Below are 12,331 nucleotides of genomic sequence, written 5' to 3'. Positions count from 1 at the left end.
GAACAGATGTCAAAGTGAGTGCCCAGTTGTAGGAAGGACCCTTCTTTTTTAAATGGCCAAAAGGAACGAGGGTAAGAAGAAGCATAGTTGACTTTCAGAGAGCCCCCCTTCCTCCGCCTCCTGTGGGGTGAGGGTGCTCAGGAAGTCAGTGCCTTGCCTGCAGATCCCGCCAGCGCCGACCAAGCCCGACTTTGATGGCCCTCGAGAGAAGATGCAGAAGCTGGGAGAGGGTGAAGGGTCAATGACAAAAGAAGAATTTGCCAAGATGAAGCAAGAGCTAGAAGCGTAAGTGACTTTCCTTGATGGGGCCCTGTCTTCTGAGGAGAAAAATGACTGTTGTACAGCAAAGAGAATCTGCCAGCTAAGGTTTTCAAGTGTAGCAGTTAATGACTTGCATGGCTGCTGTCAATGAGTTGCATGGGGGTGTGGGGGCCTGGTCTGTAGACGATTCCCTGATGATACTTGGAGAAGGAAATGGCAACTGATGCCAGTATTCTTGCCTGGAGAATCCCAGGGACAGAGGAGGCCTGACAGGCTATGTACAGTCCATGAGTTGGAGACGACTTAGCAACTGAACCACCTGGTGATACTGGATAGACTAATTTTTCTCTTTGCAAACAATGCTAGTCATGGAATGTTGGTCTGGCAAAGTGAAGAACTAAACCTTTGACTGTAATGTACAAAAGCTTTCTTCCCTGACGTTTGTTTACTGGAAATACAGTTGAAATTAGATTGTAGCAAATGCTGTTAATAAGGAAGCATTCTCACAATGGCTACATTGATGGCTTGAAAGAAGTCCAGGTCTGCAAGAAGCTTATTTTAATCTGATTGTAATTCTTTGCAACAAAAATGGATTCTTTATGCCATAGTTGGAGGCTTGCACGAACTATCCTCTTGCTCCTTCCTCTTGCCCTCCTCCTATTCATTGGGGTCCATTTCAGCAGTTTTTGCCAATATGCTGCCACAGGCCCAGGTGAGCTAGGCCTGGGCTCACACTCCTGCCAGGCCTGCATGGGCAGCTCTGAGGATAGAGCACCAAACTTGCAGACTTGGTCTTCTGCTGTTGAGCGTAGAGTGTGTAGGTTGAGATAAAGCCACTTTGTAATTTCTGATAGTTCCCAGCTTTGTTAGACACATGGCTGTGTACATGGCTGCAAAATTAAAGGACTGCCATGGTTTTAAAGAAGCCATTGTTGTGTGCTGTAATTGCACGTGGGTTTGGGTTTGACAGGTGTGTCCATCAACTCCGGTTATGTCACTTCCCTTTCCATGCTGCTGCTGCTAAGTCGCTTCAGTCGTGTCCGACTCTGCGACCCCATGGACTGCAGCCCACCAGGCTCCCCCGTCCCTGGGATTCTCCGGGCAAGAGCCCTGCAGTGGGGTGCCATTGCCGGCTCCTTCCCCTTCCATGGCTATTCCACAGATTCCCAAATGAGAGCTGCCTCATCACCTAACTGGATACTGCATTACGCCAGGCTGCTCGGGGCCGGTTCAGGTGGTGTGTGTAGCTGTGGGGCAGCGCTGGCGTCCCGGGAGTGGTGCTGGGCGGGGGGCTGAGCGGCGCATGTGCCCTGTGTTGCAGGGAGTACCTTGCTGTCTTCAAGAAGACGGTGTCTTCGCACGAAGTCTTTCTCCAGCGGCTCTCCTCCCACCCTGTTCTCAGTAAAGACCGCAACTTCCACGTGTTTTTGGAATATGATCAAGATGTAAGTCATTTTAATTCCATTTCCACAATCTTAATTGCAATGTACAAAAAAATACATATTTTCTGAAAAGTTGACTTTCAAAGTTGAATTTCCCTTTTCCCCTTCAGTTAATTTTGGGGTTATTTGAAAGTTGATCCTAGTTTTTTTCATCGAAAGAGGACATATGGTTGCCTTAAAAGAATACATTCTTTTTCTTTATTATATATGAGACAAGCACTGACTTACAAATTTCCTCATAGTCTTTAACCAGTGAATAATAGCATAACAACAATTCTACCCAGAATTTAAGGGCACTAAGACTTGATGCCTAGGTAGTTTTTCAAAGTATCTCCAGAGTCATAGAATATGCGAGAGACTCTGGGCCAGGAAGATCCCCTGGAGTAGAAGACGGTAGCCCACTTAAGTATCTTGCTTGGAAAATTCCATGGACAGGGGAACCTGGTGGGCTATAGTCCATGGGGTCGAAAAGAGTCAGACATGACTAAGCACGCACACACAAGACTTGGTACATAGATAGTTTTTCAGAATACCTCCTGAGTCAGAATTATCACCTGTCCTTAGGTTTAGTTTTGTTTGATTTTTTAGATGTGGTTACAGTGGGGTTAAAGGTGGCTTGGGTGTGCTTACGTTACTTGGGATGTGTTCAGAACTTGATAGAAAATATATGTACCATTAATTATTTTGAATTTCTTTTCAGCTAAGTGTCAGGCGGAAAAATACTAAAGAGATGTTTGGTGGCTTTTTTAAAAGTGTGGTGAAAAGTGCTGATGAAGTTCTTTTTTCAGGAGTTAAGGTAAGTGGCCTTTAGCTGTTTAAGAAAATTTTCTTTGTGTGAATAGGTGACCTTTTCTTTCTTCAGAATAGGTATTTGTGAAACAAATGGTATTAGCTTCTCAAAATGGAAATATTTTCAAGTTTTGGTCATTTTTATCAACTTACTGAACTTTGGCTCATTTTCCCAAAATACCTGTTCTTTCCCAGGAGAAGGGATAAGAGCCTCACTCTTTGGTTTTTGTTGTCTCCTTTTCTGTAAGGAAATGACACTCAGTTATCCTTAAGAAAATAAGTTACGTGACCAGTCTTGGCTGTCTCCACAGCTGCACTGTCCCTGTAGCCCCAGCCTTGTGTGGAGTTGAGCGCCTGACTGGTGCTGTGCCCTGGTGTAGTTAAGGGACTGAGGTTTCTGTTTTGTTTACACACTGGATTTGTAGGCCTTTAGTAGAAGAAAACATAAAACATGAGAAATAATTTTACCTGTTTCTTTTTATACTGTGGCTGCTAAGTAGAAAGTTCTAAGTGGCACATTTGGCTCACGTTACTTCTGCTGGACAGTGCTGTTCTGGAACATAAATAGATGTCCAGGTTTCTCAGTAGCAGCCTAGGTGTGGTTTATTTCTTTGCTCCTCAGTTACTGTCTGGTGTCTGACTTTGCCACTTGTGGTCTTGAGTAAGGAGACTAGGATGTGGGTAACGCAGGCCTGGTCAGAAGTTTGGAAGCTCTGGGGCTGTCTCTGGGTGGCGGTGAAGGTGTGCTGATACCTGTCTATAGTAGGGGTGTTCGGCATCCCTGGTCAGTGCCCCCCAGATGCCAGTATTGCATCCTAGGCCATGTTTCAGAAATGCAGGTATCTGAGACAAGGTAGCAACCCATCTAGCTGGACCACCACTTTAGTGGAATTGCCTCAGGAGGTCAGCAAGCTTTACTGGGCTGTGCTAAATGGCTCTTCAAAATGGTTCTCTCGATGTTTCTTGCCAGCCTTTCACTTTGGCTAAATCCCTGGTGTGAAATGTTAATTTAAAAAATAATTTAAATTTCACTGGTCCTTAGAGGTTAAGCTTCTTATGCCCAAGCTTATTTTTAAAATATAAAATATATACTCGTACGTAGAAGTTTTGCTTTTTTGAAACTTTTTTGCCTTCCCTTTTAGGAGGTAGATGACTTTTTTGAGCAAGAGAAGACTTTCCTCATCAACTATTACAACAGGATCAAGGATTCCTGTGCAAAGGCTGACAGGATGACCAGATCTCATAAAAGTGAGTGCACTCACCCACTAGCTCCCTACCTCTGCTTAAGTGCCAGCTCTGTTCACATGAAAGGACTGCCCTTGTTCCACAGATGTCGCAGATGATTATATCCACACCGCAGCCTGCTTGCATAGCCTGGCTTTAGAGGAGCCTACAGTCATCAAGAAGTAAGTTTTTGTTGGGAGACATTTTCTTTCATCCCCTAATTGAAAACTGTTGTGCAATTAAGAGTATAATGGATAAGGGCTGCATAGTTCAGTTCTGTCCTGAGTACAAGCCCATCAAAGGTGGATGGTCTCCAGCATGCATTTTATACACCCTCCAAACAGGACTACTCCTAAGCCGTCTATAGGGAATGCAGGGCACTTCTGTACCAAGTGTGGCAACTGTTGTCAAGGACTTGATTGCTGTCAGACATAAATGTGTCTGTTTTGTGGGGGTTTTTTAAGTTAATTTTTGACTGCTCTGGGGCTGTTCTCATTATGGTGCATGGACTTTTTGTTGCGGAGCTCAGGGCTCTAGGCATGCAGCCTCAGTAGTTGGGCACACAGGCTTGGTTTCCCTTTCACAGCATGTGGAGTCCTCCCAGACCAGGGATTGTCTCCTGTGTGGGCAGGCAGATTTCTATCGCCTGAACCACCAGGTGGTTTGATTAATTTGATTTGGAGTTGTCACTGAGTGAGGTTTTTCAGCGTCTCTATTCAGGTTATTTCTGGTATGAGATGGTACAGTTGGCCCCCTCCATATCCATGGGTTCTGCATCTGCAAGCTAGAAGAAACTGCAGATAGAAAAACATTTTTTAGAAAGTTCCAAAAAGTGAAACTTGAATTTGCTGCACATCAGCCACTATTTGCATAGCATTTACATTGTACTTAAAACTGTTTGTATCCATTTACATTTTATCAGGCACAGGAAGTAATCTAAAGATGATTTAACATATATAAGAGGGTGTACATGTATTATATATATCAGGAGCTTGAGCATCTGGATTCTAGGGTCCATTCAGGGTGGGGCTGGGTCCTAGAGCCACTGCTCAGCTGTTACCATGGAATGCCTGTTCTACTAGGCCTGGTCTAGTGGGTGGTAGTATATTTAAGACCTTAAGTCAGAATCGTGTATATTTGCAGGTACCTGTTGAAGGTGGCTGAGCTGTTTGAAAAACTTAGGGTAAGGATTTTTACATTGGTCTTCATAGTAGACATTTCATAATCTGTAGATTTCTTCTTAGATGATGGTGGCCTTTTGTTTTGTTTTTTAACAGAAAGTGGAGAGTCGAGTCTCCTCAGATGAAGACTTAAAGCTGACGGAGCTCCTGCGATACTACATGCTCAACATAGAGGCTGCCAAGGTGCGGGCTCCTCCCAAACAAGGCCTGGTGATGCAAGTGTATTCTCTGGGTTAGAAATGAAGGGAGATGGGAATTTGTTAGGATCATTCATGTAAGTGATGTCACCCTAAATAAAGAAGTAAACTGAGGCAAGTGCCAGTTTATTCAGGAAGAGCAGAGAAATTGCATGCCGCATGGGAAGCCACAGGAGATTGCATTGAAGGTCTGGAGTGGGCTGTATTTTGGGGCAAGGAGTGCAAAGACAAAGAGTTTGGGAAGGCATGTCATTGGCCTGAGGGCACTGGTCCTGAGCAGAAGCTCACTGGCTGGGCGCTCACTGCTTGGGAGGGGAGCTCAGGCTGGGTCTTCTGTGCATCAGGTGTTTGTGGAAGTTAGTCTCTCAGTTCCTTCGTCCTACTCTGAGGGTGCGTGGGTCCCCCAGGTTCAGATCTTCTCAGTGACGTGCCTTCTTAGGTGTGATACCAAGTCCTTAATGTGTGTTCTTCAGGGCCTTGGAGGAGGAGGGCTGGTGCCAATAAGTGTTTGGGGAGTTAATACAGACAGATAAGAGTTTGGGAAGTTAATATGCTGCTGGATGGGGACATAAGTGGACATACACCTAAGGGGCTCTTTGTGAGGCAGGAAGGGCTTTGGGGTTTGTTATCTTTTATTGAATTGTAGTTGTCACTGCATCCTTTGAGTCATGAAGCATTGCTTAACCAAAAGCAAGATGTAAGCAGAGTGACATTTGGGAATGGAACACGTAATCTCCACTGTCTACACTGTCCTGACTACATGTTTAAATTATTTTTATTTATGTCATCTTTCAGTCACTAAGTCATGTCCAACTCTTTGCGACCGACCCCATGAACTGCACACCAGGTTTTCCTGTCCTTCACTATCTCAAATTTGTCTGTTGCTCAAACTCATGTCCATTGAATCGGTGATGCCATCCAACCATCTATCCTCTGTGGCCCACTTCTGTCCCCAGTCTTTCCCAGCATCGGGGTCTTTTCCATTGAGTTGGCTGTTCGCCTCAGGTGGCCAAAGTATTGGAGCTTCAGCATCAGTCCTTCCAGTGAATGTTCAGGGTTGACTTCCTTTAGAATTGACTGGTTTGATCTCCTTGCTGTCCATGGGACTCTCAAGAGTCTTGTCCAGCGCCACAGTTAGTATCAATTCTTTGGCTCTCAGCTTTCTTTATGGTCCAACTCTCAAATCTATATGTGACTATAGATGAAAAACCATGGCAAAGTGGTGTCTCTGTTTTTTAATATGCTAAGTTCATCATAGCTTTTCTTCCATAGAGCAAGTATGTTTTAATTTTGTGGCTGCACTCATGTCTAGTGATTTTGGAGCCCAAGAAAACAAAATTTGTCAGTGTTTCCACTTTTTCCCCATCTATTTGCCATGAAGTGCTGGGAACTGGATGCCAGGATCTTTTTTTTTTTTTTGAATGAGTTTTAAGCTAACTTTTTCCCTTTCTTTCACCCTTATCAAGAGACTCTTTAGTTACTCTTCACTTTCTGCCATTAGAGTGGTATTATTATCTGCATATCTGAGGTTGTTGATACGATTTTTATATGAAATGTACTAAATTAGGCAGCATAAAATTTTAAGCTAATGGGGAAAGGTCATCAGGAAGTTGAAATTCTTTTCCCCATAGTTTAGTTTTATTTTAAGCGATTAGTCTTTTGACATGTTTTCTTTTGGGAAGTAACCCTGTGGTCATCACTGTTTGGTTCCTTCTCTTGATGCATGTAGAGAAGTCTGGGAAGACTCAACATTGCATTAATTAATTGCCCTTCCCTGCCTCATGTTGAGATCTTAAGGGGTGGAAGTACATGAGGTGGCTGCCGTCTGACCTTTCAGGCAGTAAACCAAGGTACTTGTCTGGTTCTTAGAGACTTTAGCTGGTCTTCCTGTTCTGTTCTAGAGATTTTTCAGTATAGGTTTAACTACCGTATATCATGTCTGTCGATTTGCCTTCTAGGATCTCTTATACCGACGCACCAAAGCCCTCATCGACTATGAGAATTCAAATAAAGCGTTGGATAAGGCCCGGTTAAAGAGCAAAGATGTCAAGCTGGCCGAGGCACACCAGCAGGAATGCTGCCAGAAGTTTGAACAACTCTCTGAATCTGCAAAAGATGGTGCGTGAGGCCTCTTCTTTCTTTTTGCTATATTTTTAAAAAATATTTTTATTAGCTTTGTCAGATCATCTTTGCAGGATGTGAGATAATTTCGTTGCTGTGCGTGGACTCTAGTTGTGGCACGCTGGCTGGCTTCGTTGCTCCTTGGCACATGGGATCCTTGTTCCCTGACCAGGGATCCAACTCATAGCCCCACCATTGCAGTGCCGATTCTTAACCCACTGGACCTCCAGGAAAGTCCCTACTTTCACTTTTTATTGGGAAACAATTTAAAAAGTTTACAGAGAGAAGTTGTCCAAATGGTGCAGAAGATGCGTGCACATGTCCTCTATGTCACCTGCACACGTTCATGAGTTCCTACTTGTGTGATTTTATAAACATATCTGGGTGGTTTGTTTGTTTGTTTTTTAACTGTTTGAGATTAAGTTATATCCTTAGTCGTTTTATCTGTAAAAACTTGGCTATGTTTCTGCAATACAGTTACCAATGTGGGTTGCATTTAGTTTTCACTCTAAAATCTCCCTTAATCTAGAAGGAACACATTTCAGGTTTAGTTTGGTTTTTGTTTGTTTGTTTGTTTGGTTTTTTTAAATCACGTTGTCTTTTGGAAGACCAATTTCTTTTTACAAATATTAATAGATGTCCCTTACTTTTGTTTGGTCTATCTCCTCACGATTGGGTTCTGGATGCTGTGTAATTGTGTCCTTTCGAGGGCATCACATTTGAGGATATGTTGAATCCATCATCCCCTCATATCTGTGTGTTTTGATGACACAGTCAGGGGTTTGTCCACTGTGTACTTGACTTTTTTTTCCTGCGAGCCGCTGATGAGACCAGGCATCGCCCTTCCTCCCGGATGTAGCCGAGGCAGTTGTCTCTCCTGCACTCCAGCTTTCCTTTCTCTCCCTTACTTTTTAAAATCATTTTTACTAGAATGTCTGGATTCCTATTTTCCAGAAGTTTTAAAGTTTTTCAGTGTATTAAGCTATTTTGGTGTTTCTACCGTCCAGAGTGAGCCTATGGGCATGCCTTTAAGCTGGCGTGTCCTATGACACCCCCATATTTTTGAGCGTTTAGATACTCTGTTTTAGTCTTAGACTTCTACTCCAGCCCTGAAAATCACCATCTCTTCCAGGAGCCCATATTGAGTACTCTCTGTGTACATTGCTTCTGGGGCGGTGCTTCTAGACCCTTCCACTGACGGTGAGGAAGTGTCAGGGTGTGTGCATACACACCTACTCCCCAGGGATCATGAGTCCATGATAGTGACTCAGTTCTGGTCCATCTCCACGGTTCTTTCTTACCCTCTACCATTCCTGGATAATGGGCTTTTTAAAATAATTTAGGACTTCCCTGGTGATCCAGTGGTTAAGACGCCACACTTATTATAATACGGGGGGAACAGGTTTAATCCCTGGTCAGGAAACTTAGATTCCACATGTCAAAAATAAGAACATAAAATATAGTTTTATAACTTTATTGGGAGATGGCATACCATTTCCATTAAATATGAGTGTAATAGGTGGCCTTTTCCATAGGGGATCTCAGTACCGTGAAACTCTTAGGGGCCATGGAACATAGCAGAGCAAAAGTTGAGGACTGTGGTCTTACAGAATGTGAATGTACGTTATGGTGGATTGTGTACTTGATTCATCCTCAAGACACCCTCTCCCTTCAAAACTCTAGGTTTCCATGTGAAACCCATATCTCATCATAAGACTGTTCTCTCAGAATGTTCCCCTCCTCTGTGGATCTGGAGGGTTCTGCTCCTTTGTTTTGGCTGAGTCTGGCCAGGACCATGGGGCCCTCCCTGGGAGGAACTGGGCTCCTCTGTGCAGAATCTCTGCTCATGGCCTGTGGACACGCCCATGTGGCTGCCCTTGGGATTTCTTTTGGAGAGTCACCTCCTCCTCTCTCAGTTCAGTTCAGTTCAATTCAGTCACTCAGTCGTGTCCGACTCTGCGACCCCATGAATCACAGCACGCCAGGCCTCCCTGTCCATCACCACCTCCCGGAGTTCACTCAGACTCAACGTCCATCGAGTTGGTGATGCCATCCAGCCATCTCATCCTCTGTCGTCCCCTTCTCCTCCTGCCCCCAATCCCTCCCAGCATCAGAGTCTTTTCCAGTGAGTCAACTCTTCGCATGAGGTGGCCAAAGTACTGGAGTTTCAGCTTTAGCATCATTCCTTCCAAAGAAATCCCAGGGCTGATCCCCTTCAGAATGGACTGGTTGGATCTCCTTGCAGTCTACTTAAAGTAAAATTTTAGCTTAAAAAAAATAGCTAATTTAAATGTATAAGGAAAAAGGAGACTTCAAAGCTACCACATTGAAATCTCAGGTAATTATATAGACCAGAGTTAGTGGCTTTGATAATTTTTGTGTTTTTCTTTAAATGGTGCCAATTTAGGCCGAACTCTATTGCGGAAGGTTTGTGCTGATGGCATTTGATAAGCCTGGATGTACTGCCTGTAAAAGTGCAGTGTCCTCTAGGATACCAAGATGAGTGGCTCTTAGCCTCATGGCCCTAGGTTGAGGCTCTCAAGTTGTGGCTGACTAGATGGGAGCTGTTGGACAAGCACAGCACAGTGGGCAGGCGTCTTGGGAGACGGATGGGTGTCTATTGAGTTCTGTCTGGTCCTGGAGGGAAGGAGGAGAGCTTATTATGACACTCTGCATGACCAGCCTGATTAATATCTGAACTACTGTCAATGTCAGTATGTTTCTGAGTTTTTACGTGGCTCTTAACATGACATTTCTTTTCTACTCAGTGCTGTGTAGATAAGGTCCGAAAGGGTGAGTTTGCTTCTCGGACCTTCAGCACCCCCTGAGGCTGAGGGGGATTTGATCAAAGGAAGTTTAAAATAATCCATAAAAAGACCCTTGCTGCAAGTCTGTGCGGCCCACCCTCTCCCCGCCCACTCCCCACACACACTGCATCCTGGAGGGAAAAGGCCAAGCAGCTCAGCTCAGGAAACCCCAGGTGTTCAGGGACAGTTTCCATGTCAGTTGTGTGTACCGATGGCAGAGAAGTGAAAGGTGAGGTGTGGTGGGAACCAGAGCTCTGGAGATCATTTTGTTTGTGAAAATGAGGTATGGAAGTTAAAGATGGAAATTGCTCAGTTTTTCTTGGTAATCTTTCTTTTGTAGAGCTGATCAATTTCAAACGGAAGAGAGTGGCAGCGTTCAGGAAGAATCTAATTGAAATGTCTGAACTGGAAATAAAGCATGCCAGGGTAAGTCTTATCTTCACACGAGTCAGCTTTGGAGGGTGTTTTTCAAATTAACTTCCCAATTCACTATTCCAGTATCGTCATGCAGTGGGGGCTGGCTTTGTGGCTTAATCCCCTGTGGGTGGGTGAGAGCCACTTGATGGAGTATTTTTTTCCACTGCAAACCAAAAATCTGAAGTGTAGTCTTGATGAAAAGCTGCTTTGTGAGAAGAGCATTCTTGGTGGCAGTTACCCTGCTTCCCTCCTGACGCCCTGTGGGCCATGCTGTGGAGGGCTTGTCCTAGTAATTTGTAAGCAGCCATCATAGCAATTGCAAGCTTAAGTTTGCCAATTTACTAACCTTAGACTTCTGATACTAATTCCTTTTTGGTTTAAAAAGGAAGAAAAACGTCCTCATGTATGTAATGTGTGTAGGATAATTTAGCCCAGAAGAGATGCAGAGCAGTGGTTCTCAGTGCTGGAGCACGTTAGAGTCCTACTCGAGCTCTTCAGGGTTTTTGTGCCCACGCCCAAAGCTCTTTGGGTGGTTCCTGGGTGCAGCTGATCCTGACCCCCTAGGGTGCTGTCTGGTCCGGGGCGGTTGGGTCAGTGTCACTGCTCATCTGCACTGGTTAAAGCAGGGAGACTGGACATTTGTGTGTATGTTGAATTCCTTTATTTTGATCACAGCAGAGATGTTTCCTCACTTGGTTCTTTAAGTCCTACTGTATCTGACCTTCTAAATTGGAGTTTTAAAGTATCGTCTATGTGTCATTTATACATAATGTCCTGAGTATTCTAAGTTATTTGAATTCCTTTAAAGTGAGAACTTTGTAAAACATATCCTGCCAAGTCCTATGTGAATATTTATCATTTGTAATCTCACCCACAACTGATTTTTAGCAACTTTTTATCCAGTCTTTCCAAGGCCTTTGACCTCTCATTTATATCACGTGTAGGTTCAGCCACATCAGCGGGATTGGCGTGGCTACAGTGGGAGCAGACCTAGGGTGGGCGTGGGCTGAGGGTGCTGAGAGCAGTGACCAGGCAAGGGGACTTGTGGTTCAGGTGTCACTGCATGAAAAACAAGCACCAGCCCAGACGTCCGTGGGTCTGAGGCCTGAGCTCAGCTGACTTGAGGTGCGAGGTCTGGAGCATTCACTGGATTCCTTTCTTCCAGAACAATGTGTCCCTCCTGCAAAGCTGCATCGACCTCTTCAAGAACAACTGAGTGAAGGACTGAATGTGAAGAAAGCCCGCATCACTTGCACTTAAATCATTACCACAGAAGATTGATTTGATTTATCTTGACTTCAGTTTAAAATTATGTGAATACATATTTTGATTTCTAAAGATCTTAACACTTAACCATGTTGGTTTAAAAATATTTCTATTGCATGCTCCTTGGACATAACTAATCTTGATGCAGTTAATACCTCAGTGGGTAGAATCTTAAGTACTGGGTTCTCCTCTAATTTGTAGTAATGAAGAAGGGGTTCTGGAGCGAGTGTAATCAGCAGGGGCCCTGCACATGTCATCTCCAGTTTCATGTGCTCGGGTCCCTGTAATTTAGGGTAGGTGCCTGTTAATAGCAGATGAGTCAGCTACTTGTTGCAGGTGACAGACATTCCATCCCTTTGTCAAGTGATTTTCCCCTTTCTTACTCTCACAGATTGGTAGTCACCTTCAGTTGTTTGTACTATAACAAGAGCAAGAAAAATATCATATCTTTATATATACCCTTTGCAACTCCATTTTGTAGCTGGGATACAAATATTTGTGGGGAGAGGCTTATCCTGAAGGTATAAGAACAACTAATGTGAACCCCTCCCTTCCTGGTGGGGGCACAGTATGTGTGTGCTTGGACGTTTTATAAAGCATCCAATAAAATAATCCATGCTCTCCTG

The 12,331-nt window shown here is 44.1% G+C and overlaps 1 protein-coding gene across 2 annotated transcripts in view; it reads left to right on the top strand.

Annotated features, from left to right (window-relative positions):
* SNX5 (sorting nexin 5) overlaps positions 1-12,331 on the top strand; it is a 25,082-nt gene extending 12,751 nt beyond the window's left edge. For both annotated transcript variants that reach the window (XM_070381120.1, XM_005911675.3), the window contains 10 exons: positions 164-285; positions 1,583-1,706; positions 2,404-2,499; positions 3,635-3,740; positions 3,823-3,898; positions 4,860-4,899; positions 4,994-5,080; positions 7,053-7,212; positions 10,363-10,448; positions 11,605-12,331. In XM_070381120.1, coding sequence (XP_070237221.1) covers positions 164-285; positions 1,583-1,706; positions 2,404-2,499; positions 3,635-3,740; positions 3,823-3,898; positions 4,860-4,899; positions 4,994-5,080; positions 7,053-7,212; positions 10,363-10,448; positions 11,605-11,655 — 948 coding nt within the window. In that variant the 3' untranslated portion in view covers positions 11,656-12,331. The remainder of the gene's footprint in view (positions 1-163; positions 286-1,582; positions 1,707-2,403; positions 2,500-3,634; positions 3,741-3,822; positions 3,899-4,859; positions 4,900-4,993; positions 5,081-7,052; positions 7,213-10,362; positions 10,449-11,604) is intronic.

This window comes from Bos mutus, chromosome 13 (assembly GCF_027580195.1).
Source record: "Bos mutus isolate GX-2022 chromosome 13, NWIPB_WYAK_1.1, whole genome shotgun sequence".
In the NCBI taxonomy this organism is placed as follows: domain Eukaryota; kingdom Metazoa; phylum Chordata; class Mammalia; order Artiodactyla; family Bovidae; genus Bos; species Bos mutus.
The sequence above is the reverse complement of the archived record's forward strand: the minus strand, read 5'-3'. Positions and strand labels throughout refer to the sequence as shown.